Source organism: Erigeron canadensis, chromosome 5 (assembly GCF_010389155.1).
Source record: "Erigeron canadensis isolate Cc75 chromosome 5, C_canadensis_v1, whole genome shotgun sequence".
In the NCBI taxonomy this organism is placed as follows: Eukaryota; Viridiplantae; Streptophyta; class Magnoliopsida; order Asterales; family Asteraceae; genus Erigeron; species Erigeron canadensis.
The window spans coordinates 42851162-42869565 of record NC_057765.1 but is presented as its reverse complement, the minus strand read 5'-3'; the positions used below and the strand labels follow the sequence as shown (position 1 = coordinate 42869565).

Here is an 18404-nt window from a genome sequence, read left to right as displayed (position 1 = left end):
TCTTTATACTCATATTAAAAAAATAGATAAATAAATATTAATGATTAGGATTATGATTGATGATTAAAATGACAACATAAATATAACAAGTTGATTGAAAAATAACACCTCATTAAAAATCTAATGTAACAAAAAAAATAAAAAAATGTCACATAGGAAAAAAGATATCATGTCTTAGTGATGATATACATATACAATGTTATTTTCTAAGTTATTAAACTTTTTACGACGTTACGAGTTATAACGAATTGAACAAGTAAAAAAAAAATGCCCAGGATATATTTAATCTTGTTGGATTGCATGGATAGTATCAGGGACGGCTGCAGCTTGGGGGGCAGCGGGGTCAGCTGCCCCCCTCCAATTTTAATACAATAATGTAATTTTTCAAAATTTAAATGGTATATTTGTAATTTTTTTATAAAAGTAGAAAATAAATATAAATGTTACCTTTGTTGTCAACTTGTCATAAACTTATTATTTGGATCTCATTGGTCATCGAGCAGTAATTTTAAGATAGATCTTTTCATTAAGGTATTAAAAAAACTCGAGTTGTTTTATTTTTTAATAGAAAGAATGAAGTATGTAAATGTGTAGTACATTATAGTGGAACTATTTATAGAAAATGTATTTTCTTTCAAATTATTATATATATTTATCATAAACAATTAATTATAATTATCATAAAGCTAATTATATCCAAAGAAGTATATTTTTGGGTTTCTTGCATTATATGATTGAATACGTTTTCATTTAATAAGACCTTGTTCGATACGTGTGGTCATTATTTATTAAAAAAAAACTAGTATTTTTAAATATGAGTGTTAGACCCGGTGTAGATAACAAATTCTTTTGAGAGTCCATTTTCTATTTTCGAGATAGGCCCTTTTTTGCTTTTTTGTTTTTTTCATTTTCGGATACGACTGTTATAAGTATGACAAACAACTTTTAATTTTGCCCTCTCGCAAAAAATTTCCTGCCTCTGTCTCCGGATAGTATGCTAATAGTTTGTAATATTTGTATTAAATATTAATAGTCGAAGAAAAATGATTAAAAGAAAAATAAAATGAAATGTAACAATATTTCTTTATAGAGTTTTTGTTTTCTTTTAACGGAAAATACATAAGAGAGGGAAGAAGGTGAGAGAGAGAGAGAGGGGTAGTAGAATAAGTTCACTGTAGAAAGTAGAAACAAAGCAAAGCAAGCAAAAAAGTGTGAGGAAAATACTTGTTCTTCTTCCGGCCGGCTGAAGAAGAAAGAAAGAGGGATTATTAATTAGGTCAGACGGTGGTGATGTCTTCTAATAATAACACAAGAAGAAGCCTTTTATCAGGCGGCGGCTCCACTTTCATGATGAAGCAATTTAAAGGAGGTAAAAACCCTTCCTTTTTCAACATTTCATCCTCTTCCCTTTTTACCCCCCGCTCCCCCCCTTTCAATTATTCTTACGATCATCATGATCCTCCTAATAAATCGATCAAATGTTACTCAGAACCCCTATTCCTTCTGTTGTGAAATTCAATCAGTTGCTGAATTCCGTTACCAAAATGAAACATTTTTCACATGCCATTCATCTCTTCAACCATATGTGTGCCATCGGCCTTCCTGTTGATGAGTACACTGTCAATAGTGCCATCAAGTGTTGTTGTCAGCTGCGTCGAACCACAGATGGTTTTGCCCTCTTTGGCCTCTGCTTTAGACGATCTATTGTACCTAATGTCCACACTTACAGTATACTCTTAGACGGACTCGTCTTAGAAGACAAGATCCATGAGGCCGAAAGATTATTTAAGAAACTCATTAAACTCAAAATCTGTGAACCTGATGTTGTTATGTATTCCACGATGATCAAAGGCCTATGCAAGTTTGGCGACAATGTTACCGCCCTTTCTTTGCTTAGAATGATGGACGAAAGAGGCTGTAAACCTAATGCAGTTACATACAACACCATCATTGATAGTCTTTGCAAGGACCAATTGATAGATGACGCCTTCAAGCTTTTTAAAGAGATGGTCTTTCAAAAACACATCCAACCAGATGTCATCACATACACCTCTTTGATTTCCGGCCTATGTAAATTAAGTCAGTGGGATGAGGTGTATAAGTTGCTAAAAGAAATGGATGATTATAGGATCTCTCCGGATGTGCACACCTTTACCATACTAGTTGATTCGTTATGCAAAGAAGGTAAGACGGAAGACGCAGAGAGTGTTATCAACATCATGGTGGAGAAAGGCAAGGAGCCGAACATAATGACATACAGTTCACTCATAGATGGTTACTGTTTGCGAGGTGAGATGACCAAAGCAATGACAGTTTTTGATGCCATGGTGATTAAAGGTATCCTCCCTGATGTTTTTACTTACAACAGTTTCCTGAATGGGTACTGCAAGAAGTTGATGATAGATGAGGCCTTGCAAATGTTTTATGAAATAACTAGAAAAGGTATGAAACCCGATACAGTCACTTACAACACCATGATACAAGGATTGTTTACGGCTAAACAATGTGGAGCTGCACGCAAACTCTTTGATGAGATGCGAGCACAAGGCCAAATCCCAAATGAATGCACTTATAGAATAATTTTACACGGTCTTTACAACAACCATGAGGTAGAAGATGCACTTTCTTTGTTCAAGTTGATGGGTAATAGCAAGCTAAATTCGGATGTTGAAGTGTACAATATCCTTATTGATGGTGCAAGCAAATGCGGGATGCATGAGATTGCAAGAAATCTTTTCCAAGACTTGGCAGTGAAAGGTGTGCAACCTACTGTTCGGACATATAATGCTATGATACGTGCTGTTTGCCGAGAAGGTCTTCCGAGTGATGCACAGCAGTTGTTTCTTCAAATGAAAGAGAGCGGGTGCCCGCCAGATAATGTTACTTACTGCCTTCTTCTCCAAGGTTATCTAAAGAACAACCACTATGTTGATGTAGAGATGCTTTTACTGGAAATGGATGGAAGAGGTTACTCACTTGATGTTTCAACATTATCGTTGCTTATTGATAAGATTGCCGCTGGCTTGTTACGAAACACTTTGCTTAACTTGATACGTAAACTAGTGCCAAAAGAATTGGTTGGAGGCCCTGGTTTTTCTGCCTAGCCCAGTAGTTTGGAAAATGAAAAGTGATTGAGGGGCTTGAGATTGAAGGGTGTACCAACGAAACATAGGAGGTAGATTGGTTTTGCTTAAGTTAATACGTACACTGGTTTTTCTAACTCGTATGCTTTTGGGGATTTTTGCTACATGTGTAACGTTATTTGACTAGTTCTGTATAACGAATTTATGACGCTAGCATTTTTTTATATGTCGTAGTTCAATGTCAGTTTGTTAATTCATGGATATGAGTTATTCCCTCTTGTTTTTCTATTTATTCCTTGATGTTTTATATCTTCTCAAACTTTATAAGGCGAAAATAGTTGGATATGTATGATCTCATTGTCATAATTTATCTTTTACTTTTGCTTTTGTTTGTACCTAGACTATTGTTCTGCAGACAGAATCAACCATATATCCCCTGTTTTTCTACTTTATGAATAGATTAAGAGTTCTTAAAAAAACTATATCGAGTTCTGTAGATATACTTTACAAATCTTCCAACTGCACATAATCTATACTATATACTATTATCCAAACTCTATACAATCACCAATCTTTCATACTAAATACAAGTACACTAGTGCTTGCAACGACCAATACCTGCAATCACCAGTCATTGTTTAATAATGTTACCTGCTGTAACTAAAATCATGAATTTAATTATGTTAACCTGTTTTAGTATAGCTGTATGATATTTCTCTTAGTTCTATCTGTTATTTCTATAGAGATAGGATGTTTGCCAACTTAATTGACTTTATCTGCTGTGACGAGTTTTGACATGTAAAATGTGGCTTTAAACAACACTAAGAACTTCCAGTCGAGCTAGGAAGGCATTTGAACAGTGAATATATGTATTTCTTTATGTATATATACCAACTGCTTCCAATGTATTTTTCAAAGCAAAATGCCGCTTTGACCTGCTATAATTCTATGCAGTAATAACCACGTCTACATAGTTTAACTTCTATACTTCATATCTCATAGTATATGTTTAGCTAGTAAACTCGTAATTCAATAAACACTTGAGTACTCATATTACTTCACACATTGCTACATATAATTCTTACAAAACTGGATAATTATGCATCTGTTACATGTTTTACAAATGACCTGCTCATCAAAAATATTACAAATTAAAAAAAAAACTAGAAAAATTGCTTAGAGAACAAATTGCTATGACAGATGACATATAACAGCTGTACAATGGGACTCAGAATCTATAATCCACAAACCTAAACTTGTAAGTCTATTTCGAACTAAATCATGACCTATGTCAGACAACCAAAGTGCAACACTTGTGTCATTCTTTAATGAGGTTCCGAGATCGTTACCTACATCAATTTTAGCACTAAATTCAGCCTCATTGTACCACTTTAACTTACCACCTTTTATCTCCAATAGCTTGCCTGCTAAGACCCCAAAACTGGTCTCATATTTACCCTTGTTGGATTCAGCCACTCGTGCAATTTCATTAACAAAACGATCAGTCCAAAATCCAGATCCAGAACTCCTGGCAACTAAAAGCCCAAATCTCTTCCCAGCATAAAAGTCAGCAGTGGAGTCAAGTTTAATTGAGCCAAGAAATAAGTCCGCCTTGACTGGAAGCATGTTGTGATCCAACATCCATGTGTCATACTTCATTTCTAATGCTTTCTTAATCACATAGGCCTTCACGATAATCTCTTTATCACATTTAATTGATTTATATTCCTTGATGCTGTCAAAAAATCTATCAACATTGATCACGGGATGCCCACGTCTTGAAAGATCGAGCAAGAAATCAGAGTTGGGTCCCATGAATACATAGTTCCGAACATTAAGCCTCTCAAAGTGACACAACAAGTTATGGGTAAATATCTCTGATGTTTGATCTATGTTCACAAACACTAGAGCATTTGCCCGTTGAGCAGATTTTAGAACAGGATCAAGTTCATGGACACTCTTCACAACTCGATCAGGAATTACTTCTCTGAAACAGAAATCATACCACTTCAGATTTCTTAAAGGCTCCAATTTTAAAAAAGGGCTCTCACTAAAATTCTCTTGAATCAGATTTGAGTCTGGTCCTGCTGTTTTCCCATAGTTAACACCTGCATCTCTATGAGAGGTGCTAAGCGATGTCTCGTGTAAGAAATTTGTGTATATGTTAAAATAGCCCCGAGCATGAATAAATTTAATAAACCAAGGAGTCCATATCTTGTCTCCCATCTTTTTATACCACCCCGTTGTCACCTACACATGAAGTAATTAAAATGAAACTTAATGAGATGACAGAATATTGGGTTCCATTTTTTAAAATCTAAACTCAAAATATAAATTATGTTACCATGCCATCAATAATCGGTTTGATGCCTTTGGTTTTATGTGTGTCATACCATAAACGAAACTCCTTCCAGGGTCTCGGAAATAGAAGCTGACCCCAAGTACCAACAAGCTGATACAAGAACACTTGTGTTTCTTTGTTAAAGTGTATTTTGTTCCCATGCTTACCTGACATCATAGGCTGATCAAACTTAAAAGGTACAATGACCACAAGAATTCGCAAAGTCGTGCATAAAGAGATATTAACAATGATTATAATTAAAAAGTACATACATCTTATGTCCCTACTTTCCTCTTAAAAAACCAAACCAAATCTTGTGAACAAAATTCATACTGCCAACCTCTTTATTGATGTCTCCACGGTTTATTACAAGAGTATGCTTTCATTAGAACTGGGTTTTGACAAATTGACTAATATTAAAACTATGATTTCAACTCGGTAAACTCAATTTCTATTTCTAGTTTTAATTTTTTATAAAGAAGAAACAGTTTTGTCAAGCACAATTACAATTTATAGTTAAAAAAGGTCACATCTGCAAATACATAACAAACTAAAGAGCACAGATACTGCCAATTAATACCAAGGAAATCCTTATTTTCCAGCATAATGATTACCATTTATATATACACCAACTGCTCAATCTTCAGGCTACCTTTGTATCCAATTGCTAGAAAAATCAATCTCTAAGCACAAATAAGTCTAACCCTCTATGCATCCCACAAAATAAAGTATCCTTGACTTTGTCAGTCAAACCTACTTCAAAACTCATAATTGTTATCGATTATGTTATATATACACCAACTGGTCAATCTTTAGGCTAGCTATATATTTAAGGGATTATGACACCGGAGTGTAACCAACTATGACTCAATGGTTATGTAATGTAGTGACCTTTCAAACTGGCTATCCTATGTAAGTACCTTCCATTTTTGTTCTTTTAATGTATCCAACCGGGTAACATCCTATTTGTAACCGGTAATTCCACGTTGGACGTAAAAAAGAAAAGGGATTAAGGCACCGGAGTGCAACCAACTATGAGCAAAAGGTTATGTAATGTAGTGACCTACGAAAGTGTTAAATTGATGTAAGAACCTCTCTGTTTTGATCACTCGATGTATGCTACCGTGTTACTCCGGTGACTTTATACTCCGGTCATCTTCTTCAGATAGTTTCCGATACTATCTTCGGTAACAACAATTTTTCTGGAGAGCAAATGTGAAACTGTAACTCAATGTCTAACTTCAATCCCGAACACAATTCAAAACTAGATATAGATGGATACATATATACATTTATTGATTTTAGAACACGATTCAATAATAATGATATAACTTCCACTTCTAAACTTTGAAACTAGATATAGAATGATGTATACATTTATAAATGCACTGTACGTAGCTATGGTCCCATTGCTTCCTCTTCGAGAACAAATCCCAAATCTTTTTCCTAAAATCAATTTAATTTAATTTCTTTCACTTTTTGATGGTGACAAACCTTAACCCCCAAATCAGACTGTGTTATGATCACCCCATCATTATTAACCATAAAGATCCAAACATCTCATCCCCACCTTTATCAAGATCCAACAAGGTTGGTTTACAATGCGGTAAAAAAGGGGGATTTTGGCAGAGAATGACGACGGTGGTTGTCTGGGTGGCGGCTGACATTTGTTTATTTTATTTGTAGTTGTCAGCGGTGGCACGTGTCCAGATGTGGAGACGATGGAGAGATGGTCGCACCTCTTGCATGGAAGAAAAAATGAGACTGAGACCACCCACTACAACGTCGTCGGAGTCTAATACCATCCACCATCCATCTCGTCGGAGTCTAATACCATCCACCATCCATCTCGTCGGAGTTCACAACTCACAACCGTAACCATGACCGTATAACAGGTCAACCGGTACATGAAAATAACAAAAATGAGAGGTTCTTACATCAAATGGCCAGTTTTAAAGATCACTACATAACATAACCATTAGGTCATAGTTGGTTACACTCGTGTGCCATAATCCCAAAGTAAAATTAACATTGTTACCGGCTACCGGTACAACAGGTCAACCGGTACATTAAAAGAACAAAAATCAAGGGTTCTTACATCAGATAGCCAATTTGAAAGGTCGCTACATTACATAACCATTGAGTCATAGTTTGTTACACTCTAGTGCCATAATCCCTATATTTGATTCCAAGAAAAATTAATCTCGAAGCATCACTAACACTCTTTGCATCATAAGTAAAGTGACATTGACTTTGGCAGTCAAACCTATTTCAAAACTCACAAGTATCATGGCTTACATATATACCAACTACTCAATTTTCCGGTTACCTATATATCAACTTCCAAAAACAATCTATCTCTAAGCACAACTAACACTCTCTGCATACCATAAGTAAAGTAGCATTGACTTTGATAGTCAACCTATTTCTGAACTCATAAATGTTATCGATTCTGTTATTATCATAACTTTATAGTAGCATATTAGCATCAGTGTTACAGTGTTCGATTTAGTAGCTGAATGTAGAAAGCTTAAGAAATGTTGTCAAACAGAATTAGAAAGCGGTCCATTTATACTTAAAAACTAAAGCAAACCAAAGTTAGATATTGAGCTCATTGACCTCTCTCTACATATATTCTAGGATATTGGGCATTTTTTAGCGCATAAGATGTTAAGGTTGAATGACGAAAACCCCAAATTTATCCACTCAAATTGAACACGCTATGACAGGATACTTCTCAACATCAGTACAGATTCTGGCATTCCGCCTTTGTGAAAAGTGTATACACTCTAAAGTACCCAAGATTGTTTGCTGAAGTACAAAATCGAATGACTTCCAGAATTCAAACTTATCGATCACAATAATGTTAACTCATGTAGTCATATTATGTCAGACTAGCAGATTCTACAAGATCAATCTACATAAAGCATTAGAACAAGATGGTACCTGGCACGAACCTCGGCCGTTGTAAAGAAGCTCCATATATCCATGGACTATAATTTGTTGCATTATAATAATAATTAACAATCAAACCCTTCAAAAACCTGTAATACAAAGGCGACAATTCAATATCATCTTCCACCACAAATGCAAACTCGTCATCCGAAACAGGCCACCATGCTTCCAACCATTGCGCCTGGAGGCCAGCGTTCCCAGTCCGATAATGCACCATCTTTTCCCCAAACTTCCACTCAAACCCATCAACAAAAGCAAGAATCTTTCTCGATTCATTCAGTTTCTGATCCAAGTTCTCATCTTTTTCATTTAAAACCTTAAAATGATCAACAAATACATGAAGGTTCACCCTTTCATCATCATAATGAGCAGCGGATAACGACCTCAGGCACCGCGAGAGCGACGCTAGGCGATTGTAAGTCAATACTTTGATAGTGAGGCTGAAACTTGTGGGGTTTTGAAAGTTGGGATCTTTTTGGAGTTTCTCGAAAGTTGGAGTTATGAGTGTTGATGATGATGAGATGGAAATTAAGGAAGATTTATACACAGAATATATAAACAGAGCTGATATAGATACAATTAGTAACAGAGTGTAAAACCCTAATCCTCTTTTGTTTGCCATTTTATATATCATAATTAATTCATTAATTGAGCAAAACTAAACCCCTAATTTCACTATTTATTGAGCAGAATCAATAATATAAAATCATGGAAAAAATAATCAAGAGAGTGGGAAATTAATAAATTAATAACCTTTAATGTTAAATCTTGAATCCTGAGTGTGAATGGCAAGTATTGGCAACTGGGTTTCTTGTGATTTGAAATTTCAAAGTTGAAATCTTGAATCTTGATAGTGTTTTATTGATCAAAAATAGTGAATATGTTCAGACTGAAGTGAGTTAACTTTGTTCATGTTTTTTCCCTCCATCTTTAGGAACTTACATTTCAGTCCCTATACTTAATAAGTGTTTAAATTTATCCTTATGATCCAAATTCCAATCACAACTGAAATGAAGTCCGCTCGTAATCTTGAACCCTTTGATAAAAACTGGACAACTCTCATTCCTGATGAAAATTCTTTAAAAACCACCCACCCAACAATTCGAGTTTCACCTTCTTAAACTAAAGACCCATCCGTCTTCGTAGTCATCATGATTCAAACAAATTACACTCTAAGTACAAGGTTACACAAGTTTGTTTGTTAAAGCAATTACCATTGTCTTCCTAAAATAGTTGTGTCTATGTTGTAAAACAATTAATATGTAACAATTCCTGACCTTTAGAATGAAACAGATTGTCTATGGCTTAATAGCCTAGCGGTATTTTGGTGGTGGGAAAAGGTCTAGAGAGACTATAAGATCATGAGTTTGAATCTCAAATAAAGTTTTTCTTATATTTAATGAGTTTCTTTATTGACATTATTATCCAAAACTAAAAGAGAAACACCATAATCTAGTTCGGTAATAAAAACATTAAGATCATAATAGTAAAATGATCTCAACCAAAACATCACCACTACATACGAATAGCCCCCACATCGCTACATCGACTTTATCACGGTAATCCATTGCACCTTGCTCTCAGTATTTACAATATCGTTTAAACAAAAACATAGTGTTTCAAGGGATAATGATTACAAGAAAAATTGCTCTCGTCCATTTTTATTTTTTTTTTATATATAAGGATTCTTTTAATCGGGAAACAACTTAGAATCATTAAGTTGTAATCTTTATATGTAAAAATATGTAGTTTATTATTTAGTGAGAAATGAATTTTCCTTATTCATAAAATAAAAAAGTAACATGTGAAAATTCTAGAGTTTAGATTAGGAAAAAAATAAAATGGTAACATGTGTAAATTTAAGAGTTTAGATTAGAAAAAAATACGTGAAATTCACTTACATATTTATTTAATTTTAGGAGATTTATAGGCTAAGAGAATTAATCATTTAGCTTATCCAATCACAATTTGATAGGTAAAAGTTGTTTTTAACATGAGAGAATTTAATTTTTATTTTTATTTTATAAAGTACGAGTATAAGTTTGCCGTAGAAAAAAAAAAAAAAAAACATTCTAAAGGAGGTAAATCCAAAAAAAAAAATAACCCTTCCTTTTTCAACATTTCATCTTCTTCCCTTTTACCCCCTCACCGCTCTCCCCCTGTTAATTATTTTTACGATCAGGACCCTCCTCCTACTAAATATAGATATCAAAAAGTCACCAATTTGGAAGATGCCCTCCACCTGTTCGATCAAATGTCTCAGACAACCCCTCTTCCTTCTGTTGTGAAATTTAATCAGTTGCTGAATTCCGTTACCAAAATGAATCATTTTTCACATTCCATTCATCTCTTCAACCATATGTGTGCCATCGGCCTTCCTGTTAGTGTCTACACTGTGAATAGTGCCATCAAGTGTTGTTGTCAGCTGCTTTCAAGCTTTTTAAAGAGATGGTCTTTCAAAAACGCATCCAACCAGATGTCATCACATACACCTCTTTGATTTCCGGCCTATGTAAATTAAGTCAGTGGGATGAGGTGTATAAGTTGCTAAAAGAAATGGATGATTATAGGATCTCTCCGGATGTGCACACCTTTACCATACTAGTTGATTCGTTATGCAAAGAAGGTAAGACGGAAGACGCAGAGAGTGTTATCAACATCATGGTGGAGAAAGGCAAGGAGCCGAACATAATTACATACAGTTCACTCATAGATGGTTGCTGTTTGCAAGGTGAAATGACCAAAGCAAAAACAGTTTTTGATGCCATGGTGTTTAAACGTATCCTCCCTGATGTTTTTGCTTACAGCAGTTTACTGATCGAATGGGTATTGCAAGAAGTCGATGATAGATGAGGCCTTACATATGTTTCATGAAATAACTAGTAAAGGCCTGAAACCCGATACAGTCACTTACAACACCATGATACAAGGATTGTTTACGGCTAAACAATGTGGAGCTGCACGCGAACTCTTTGATGAGATGCGAGCACAAGGCCAAATCCCAAATGAATGCACTTATAGAATAATTTTACACGGTCTTTACAACAACCATGAGGTAGAAGATGCACTTTCTTTGTTCAAGTTGATGGGTAATAGCAAGCTAAATTCGGATGTTGAAGTGTACAATATCCTTATTGATGGTGCAAGCAAATGCGGGATGCATGAGATTGCAAGAAATCTTTTCCAAGACTTGGCAGTGAAAGGTGTGCAACCTACTGTTTGGACATATACTGTCATGATCAGTAGTTTGTGTCGGGAAGGTCTTCTAAATGATGCAAAGCAGATGTTCCTTCAAATGGAAGAGAGCGGTTGCCCACCAGATAATGTTACTTACCGCCTTCTCCAAGGTTATCTAAAGAACAAGCGCTATGTTGATGTAGAGATGCTTTTACAGGAAATGGATGCAAGAGGCTACTCACTTGATGTTTCAACATTATCGTTGCTTATTGATGAGATCGCTGCTGGATCGTTACAAAAGACTTTGCTTAAGTTGATACGTAAACTAGTGCCAAAAGAATTGGCTGGTGGCCCTAGGTTTTTCTGCCTAGCCCAGTAGTTTGGAAATGAAAAAGTCTTGAGATTGAAGATTGTACCAACAAATCATAGAAAGCTGGAAATAAGTACACCAAATACTTTTTGGGGATTTGTGCTACATGTTTAAGGTCATTGGAGTATGTCTGTATAACGAAATTATGACTAGCATGTTTGTATCTGTTGTAGTTCAATGCCAGTTTATTAATTCCATGGACACGAGTTGTTCTCTCTCTCGTTTTTTTTTTTTTTTTTGTTCCTTGATGTTTGATACATTCTCAACTTTATGAGCCGGAAATAGTTGGATGTGTATGATTTCATTGTCATAACTTGATCATGGTTTTGCTTTTGTTCGTCCCTAGACTATATAGCACACAGAATCACCATATTTCCCCTGTTTTTCTACTTTATAGATATTTCTCTTATTGCTATCTGTTACTTTTGTAGAGATAGGATGTTTGCCAAGTTAATTGATTTTGTCTGCTGTGACGAGTTTTGACGTGTAGAATATGGTAAACAACCCTAAGAACTTTCAGTCGAGCTAGAAAGGTATGGCTTTGAACATTTATTTATATATACCAACAGCTTCTAATGTATTTTTCAAAGATTTGCTCAAACATGGCAGAATACCGCTTTACCTGCTATAACTTTATGCAGCAATAACCACGTCTACATAGTTCAACTTCAATACTTCATATCTTATAGTATAAACAAGACCCATCCGTCTTAATTCGTTGTCAAAACAATTACACTCTAAACACAAGGTTACACAAGTTTCTTTGTTAAATCAAGTTTGTTTGTTAAAGCAATTACCACTGTGTGTCTATGTTGTAAAACAATTGATATGTAACAATTTCTGTTTTAACCTTTAGAATGAAACAGATTAATAGAAGACCATGTTCCATATTTACAATGGAAACAATATAATAATAATAACATCACTAATTACTGTGACCATATAAGGAGGACCATTAATTATAATTTCTAGTATCATGCCAAGAATAATAAACTAATACCATCAAATTTCATTCATAACAAACACTTGTAGCCTAAAAAGCCAAATCAATATCCAAAATTAAACAAAGAACACCCTAAATCAGTATTAATTCGGTAATAAAACATTAAGATCATAATAGTAAAATGATCTCAACCAAAACATCAATACTACATACGAATAGCGCCCACACCAGCTTGTTCACAGCAATCCACCACTACCAATTTCAGCTACAAGATTCTTCGCTGGAGGGAAAAGAGCCACCGCACCTTTGTCAGTATTTACAAACTTCCTATACACAGCCTTCAATTTGTTTTCACTGGCACAAGCATGCAAACTCACCAAACTCTTTGCACAATCCCTGTCCAAAAACAACAAATTTTCCAAACTCAATATCAAGATATAGAAACATCAAATACAATACGCACATGACAAAAACACTCACTTTAGTTCATCTTCATTGTAACCAGTGTGATACTTGAGTGTTTCAGTCCAAGCCGGGGTCTTATCTAGGGTGCACCTAGCTGCATAAACAGCAGAAGCAGCTAGTTTTGAAGGGCTGTTGGTCATGATAATTAAGTAGTGCATCAACCCGAGTTCAGTCAAGAAGAACACCATATTCTCCGTCTGTGTTCAACAACAAAAAAGCTGTCAGTTTCTTCATTCATATTTCATATTTTAACTTGTGAATTTTCATTATGTACCTCGTTATCAGAAGGAAGTGAAGCTTTTGTGTACCGCATGAGAAACACATAGGGTGTTGGAACAGTCAAGATCCAACCTAGATGACCCAGAATCGCTTTCTCCATGGCCAGGATCTGCTCTCTGCAGTATGCATTATCAGATATCGCAATCAAATCATTGACTTCTGGTGGCCATATCTCCTCGTATTTGCATGCCATGAGCATTGCACTGATACCAACTAACTGAAATTCTTTTCGAGGAACAGTTCTCACAGATAGGTAACGATCAACAATGTTGATGGTGAGATAAAGACTCTCGGGCATTAGTTCAAACTTCCTGTGAACTTCAATTAGCCAGTCAATCAAAATGGCTCGCATTTTGGCATTTAGATCAGGCTGTGAACTCATGTAATCACGTAAACCGCCTTCAGTCTCTGAGAGCTTGTAGAACCTGTAAATATCTTCAACGTATTCCACTTCTGCCAATTCATTGTTGGCATCTGATTCATCTATGTTAACCACTGGATCTTTCGGTTTTGTAGTGATCCCACAAGCAAGCTGTACTACGAGAATCAGAATCAGCTTTTGGGGGCATGAAATTTAAAAGTTGTAAAATTAAAACTTCAATGGCCAAGCTACCTTGCTTCGAGCAGTAAGGACAGAAGTTAGTGACTTTGAAGGCTTTTTCGACCTTCTTGGGGTCTCTTCATTGTTTTTCTTTGCTACATTCCCATTGTTAGCTTCTACTTCTGTTTTCTGCATTGAGGTTCAAACAAAACAAAATGCATCACATTTTGATATACATACAACATATCACTAATTCGGCTTTGGTAACATAAAGTTTATATACCTTCACATTCTTATCTACTGCGGCTTGTGCATTTGATACTAGTTGCTTACGAAAATTCCTGAGCACAATCAACAATGTCTCATCAAATTTGACTCAAGAGCAAAACTATATTTTGTCATAAAACTGAAGAGTAGATGGATATCAACCTTGTAATTGGTCGATTAATCTGAGTTGGTTTCCCAGTTTCAACACCGGGAATAATCGCAAGATTTCCAATATCACCAAGGGCTCGCCTGTTCCTTCGCTCCACTTGTCCTGCATTCTTCTGCTTTACCTCTGCTGCTACAGAAAAACCAGACTCCATTCATTTAAGAAACCATTGTAACTCAAAGATTTAAAAATATAACCAAATCTGTGATTAAGTACAAAAACCCAACCAAAACATCTAAATTTGTAGATAATAAAGAGACTTCTCCAAATCCTCCATTAAATCTACACCTCTGACTATATCATCATCATTAACTTTAAGAAAAACTAATCATTCAAAGCTACAGAAAAACCAGACTCCATTCATTCAAGAAACAATTGTAACTCAAAGATTTAAAAATATAACCAAATATGCAATTAAGTACTACTCGTAAGATCCAACCAAAACATCTAAATTTGTAGATAATAAAGAGAAATTCTCCAAATCCATCCATTAAATCTACACCTCTGACTGTATCATCATCATTAACTTTAAGAAAAACTAATTATTCAAAGCCATTCTTTCTATAGAAAGTATCAAACCCCACAACTTGAAAACTGAACCAATTCTTGATTTACTAAACCTATGTGTTTACTAGTTTCAAGAAATTGTACACGAAAAAGCCATTTTTTCCCAGCCCGACTGACCCGCCCATTTTGTCTACTTTGACCTGTATCTACCATCCATTAAAACTATAAAGTTTTAACCTTTATCTACTTTGACTTGTTACCCAACCCGACTGACCTGCCCATTTTGTCTACTTTGACCTGTATCTACCATCCATTAAAACTAAAAAGTTTTAACCTTTATCTACTTTGACTCGTTACCCAACCCGACTAACCCACCCATTTTGTCACCCCTGTTTAAAACTAAATCAAACTCTTGAATTCTAAAACCCTAGACCTAAATTACTTTCAACCGATGAAACAACCATAATTATGACAAACCCATCATAACCCACATCTTATATTTTCATAAATCATACAGTACTAATATATTATAATCAGATTTCTAAGAACAGATGATATATAATATAAATATATATAATAACACAAAAATTCGAGGACTAAATATAATCACTATGTGCATTTTAGAAACCCAAGATCTAAAATTTAACACAAATAAACAATAAACAGTCAAAAATGTAAGTAATTTAAGCAGATCTTTAAATCTTTACACATAATGTATCAATAAAAACCGAAAGAAAGACAAAAATAGATTTCAAGAAATAAAAAAAAAAAAAGAAAAGTAAAGAGAATACCATTAACGGGTTGTTGTCGAATGGGAAGAACAGCAGTTTCTCTAGACGTCATATCTTCGACTTGTTGATCTTCTTGACTATGACCGAAAACACCACCGATACTCGTCAAAATAGACGAGAAAAATGACTGGAGACGGCTATTATTTGCCTCCCTCCCTTCTACTGAGTTTTCGGTCGCCACGATCGGGCTTTCGTTATTCTGCAAAGATTATAATAGCTCTTGAAAGTTTCGATTTTTATCTTTTTTCCGAACTGGGTGTATTTTAGGGTTTGATGATGTGATGAAAGAAAGTGAAATTTTTTGGGGGGTTTTAATTGGGTATTGTAGATGTATATGACGCGCCCTTGTTTTTACAAACGGTCATATTTTCGTTATTTCGATTTTGAATGTGGACCGTTGGATCGTTTTGGATGACGCAACGGTTATATTCGTGCTTTACACACTTTCCTTTTTTTCACCTTCTACGGGTTAATCACATTCTAATTCTAATTATATATTTATATTTACATTTTTTTCTTCTTTTTTTGGGTGTATTTTTAAGACTTTAAATTTATTAAATGGGATTCCATGTGTTTTAGACTTTTAGTGCACATTATCAAAAACTAGACATTGACTAATATCATGTTAAAAACTTGAAATCTTAGTTTTGTTGAGATGAATCGTCGATATGTTTACCTTTTATCCTTTCTTTAAAATGAAATACATGTAATTACTGTTATTTTTATTATTTTATAAATAATGTTTTTTTTTGGGTGAAATGTGAAGTATATATTAACAAAAATTCAAGCTATTTAAAAGTAGACTTCAAACTGATATTATGGACATGTCCATATACCACATAAGAAGCCAAAGCTATAGAAATTACATTTCATATTCTGCATAAACTATATTCATTCTCAAAACAACTTGCACTTGATCTATCTTCCACTTCTATTCAACTTCTGTATGCCAAACTCATTCTGCAAATCCACTCATAATCACAATTTCAGTCCTCATTAATCCCACATCTTGTCCACAAAGTTAGGTTGTATACCCCATCTTTTGTATTCCTCATCCACTTGATAAATTCTGGCAGAAGCCTCAACTTAATGCTATTACTTATAGCCTCAATAATTGCAATTTCATCCCTTTTCTCATTCACAAAAAGCCTCTTGTTTCTTTCTTTTCAAATATGGTATATGGTTGCCCCTAGAATGAGTCTTTCCACCACATTAGCAACAACATTATTGGTACATTTGTTTGACATTACATTGATGATGCCTCTACAATTTTCAGAAATACCTTGTAAAGAACTCTTCTTAATTATTTTCTCCCCAAATTGTTCTAGAGAATTGATACTGGAAAAAGAGATGCTCGTGTGAATCTTCGCAACTGTTACACGATGGGCATTTCATATCATAATCCTTATTCCATATTCTTATTCTATCTTGTGTCTGCAGCCTTTCCTGCACAGCCAACCACATTATGAACATGCAGAGACGGTTTTACCTTGGGGGCAGTGGGGACAACTGCCCCTATTCCAATTTTGGTACAATGTAATTTTTTAGATGTATATTTGAACTATAAATAAATAAAAAATACATACGAATGAATACAAACAAATGTCACGGTAGTTGTCATAAGCTTCTTCTTTGAAAGTACGTTATTTATGTTGGAAGCATTAGTTTTAATATAAATTTTCTATAGATAGAGTAAAAACTTTGAGTTGTTTTGTTTTTTAATAGAGTTAAAAAAGAGAGGTTCAACAAAGGTGGATTCTCCCAAGTTAGATGTGACTTGAGGGGTAAAGTTGAAGGGTTAATGAAGAAAGTGTTTATATTGGTTGGGTATATGTGTTGTACATTAATATAGTATAGTTGTATGTGAAAATGCTATTTTCTTTTCAAATTAGTATATAATAGTAATCACAATAGTCATGTAAAAAATATCTGTAAAGGCTAAATTGTATATCATTGTTCTAATAAAATTGCAAATACCAATGTTCATGTAAAAGATAGATATTTACATAGCCGACACTCACCTATGCTAACCCGGTCTTCTCAACTGATCGTTGATAATCTGACAAAACCCGACGTTAACCAAATTCTTTTAGGAGTCTATTTTTCTATTCTCGGGCTAAGCCCATTTTTTTAAAACTTTTTTCCAGAAATAACTCTCGTAAATATAATACACGACTCTTAAATTTACCCCCTTATAAAAAATATTTTGGCTCCATCCTTGTGAACATGTGACTTGGTATGCCTTGTGTGAACCAAACAATCTTGTTCCAATTAACAACACTCTCATTTCCTCTCAAATCATTCCATACCATGTGCATAGCAAATTCAACCTCCTTTCCATCATTAATTTTCCAAATAACTTTATCATCATTGTTACTCTCTTCGGGATAAATAATGTTTTATTTGATGAAGTGTAATTAACTTGTTTTTGTTATCACGTACAAAAATTTGTTAAACACTACCAAATGTTCTAAAAAGGAGGTTTGTTTTGTAACAACAGGTCTATATGTTGAAGATTA

At 34.6% G+C, this 18404-nt stretch overlaps 3 protein-coding genes and 1 pseudogene across 4 annotated transcripts; 2 read left to right on the top strand and 2 right to left on the bottom strand.

Moving 5' to 3' along the window:
* The first annotated feature begins 1196 nt into the window (after positions 1-1196).
* LOC122599170 (pentatricopeptide repeat-containing protein At1g62670, mitochondrial-like) lies at positions 1197-3407 on the top strand. Its single transcript, XM_043771627.1, has one exon. The coding sequence runs from the start codon at positions 1479-1481 to the stop codon at positions 3102-3104; it is 1626 nt and encodes a 541-aa protein (XP_043627562.1). The 5' UTR covers positions 1197-1478; the 3' UTR covers positions 3105-3407.
* Positions 3408-4158: 751 nt separating this feature from the next.
* On the bottom strand, positions 4159-9107 carry LOC122599169. The gene is made up of 3 exons (XM_043771626.1): positions 8371-9107; positions 5428-5591; positions 4159-5333 (listed from the first exon to the last, which is right to left on the bottom strand). The coding sequence occupies exons 1-3, from the start codon at positions 9011-9013 to the stop codon at positions 4275-4277; spliced, it is 1866 nt and encodes a 621-aa protein (XP_043627561.1). The 5' UTR covers positions 9014-9107; the 3' UTR covers positions 4159-4274.
* Positions 9108-10633: 1526 nt separating this feature from the next.
* On the top strand, positions 10634-12119 carry LOC122601864 (annotated as a pseudogene).
* Positions 12120-12912: 793 nt separating this feature from the next.
* LOC122599171 (G2/mitotic-specific cyclin S13-7-like) lies at positions 12913-16192 on the bottom strand. 2 transcript variants are annotated; one of them, XM_043771628.1, is made up of 7 exons: positions 15886-16192; positions 14584-14719; positions 14438-14495; positions 14227-14343; positions 13609-14145; positions 13350-13531; positions 12913-13265 (listed from the first exon to the last, which is right to left on the bottom strand). In XM_043771628.1, the coding sequence occupies exons 1-7, from the start codon at positions 15935-15937 to the stop codon at positions 13106-13108; spliced, it is 1242 nt and encodes a 413-aa protein (XP_043627563.1). In that variant the 5' UTR covers positions 15938-16192; the 3' UTR covers positions 12913-13105. The 2 variants fall into 2 exon arrangements, with proteins under 2 accessions (XP_043627563.1, XP_043627564.1); XM_043771629.1 differs by having other exon boundaries at positions 14584-14716.
* Between the last annotated feature and the right edge of the window lie 2212 nt (positions 16193-18404).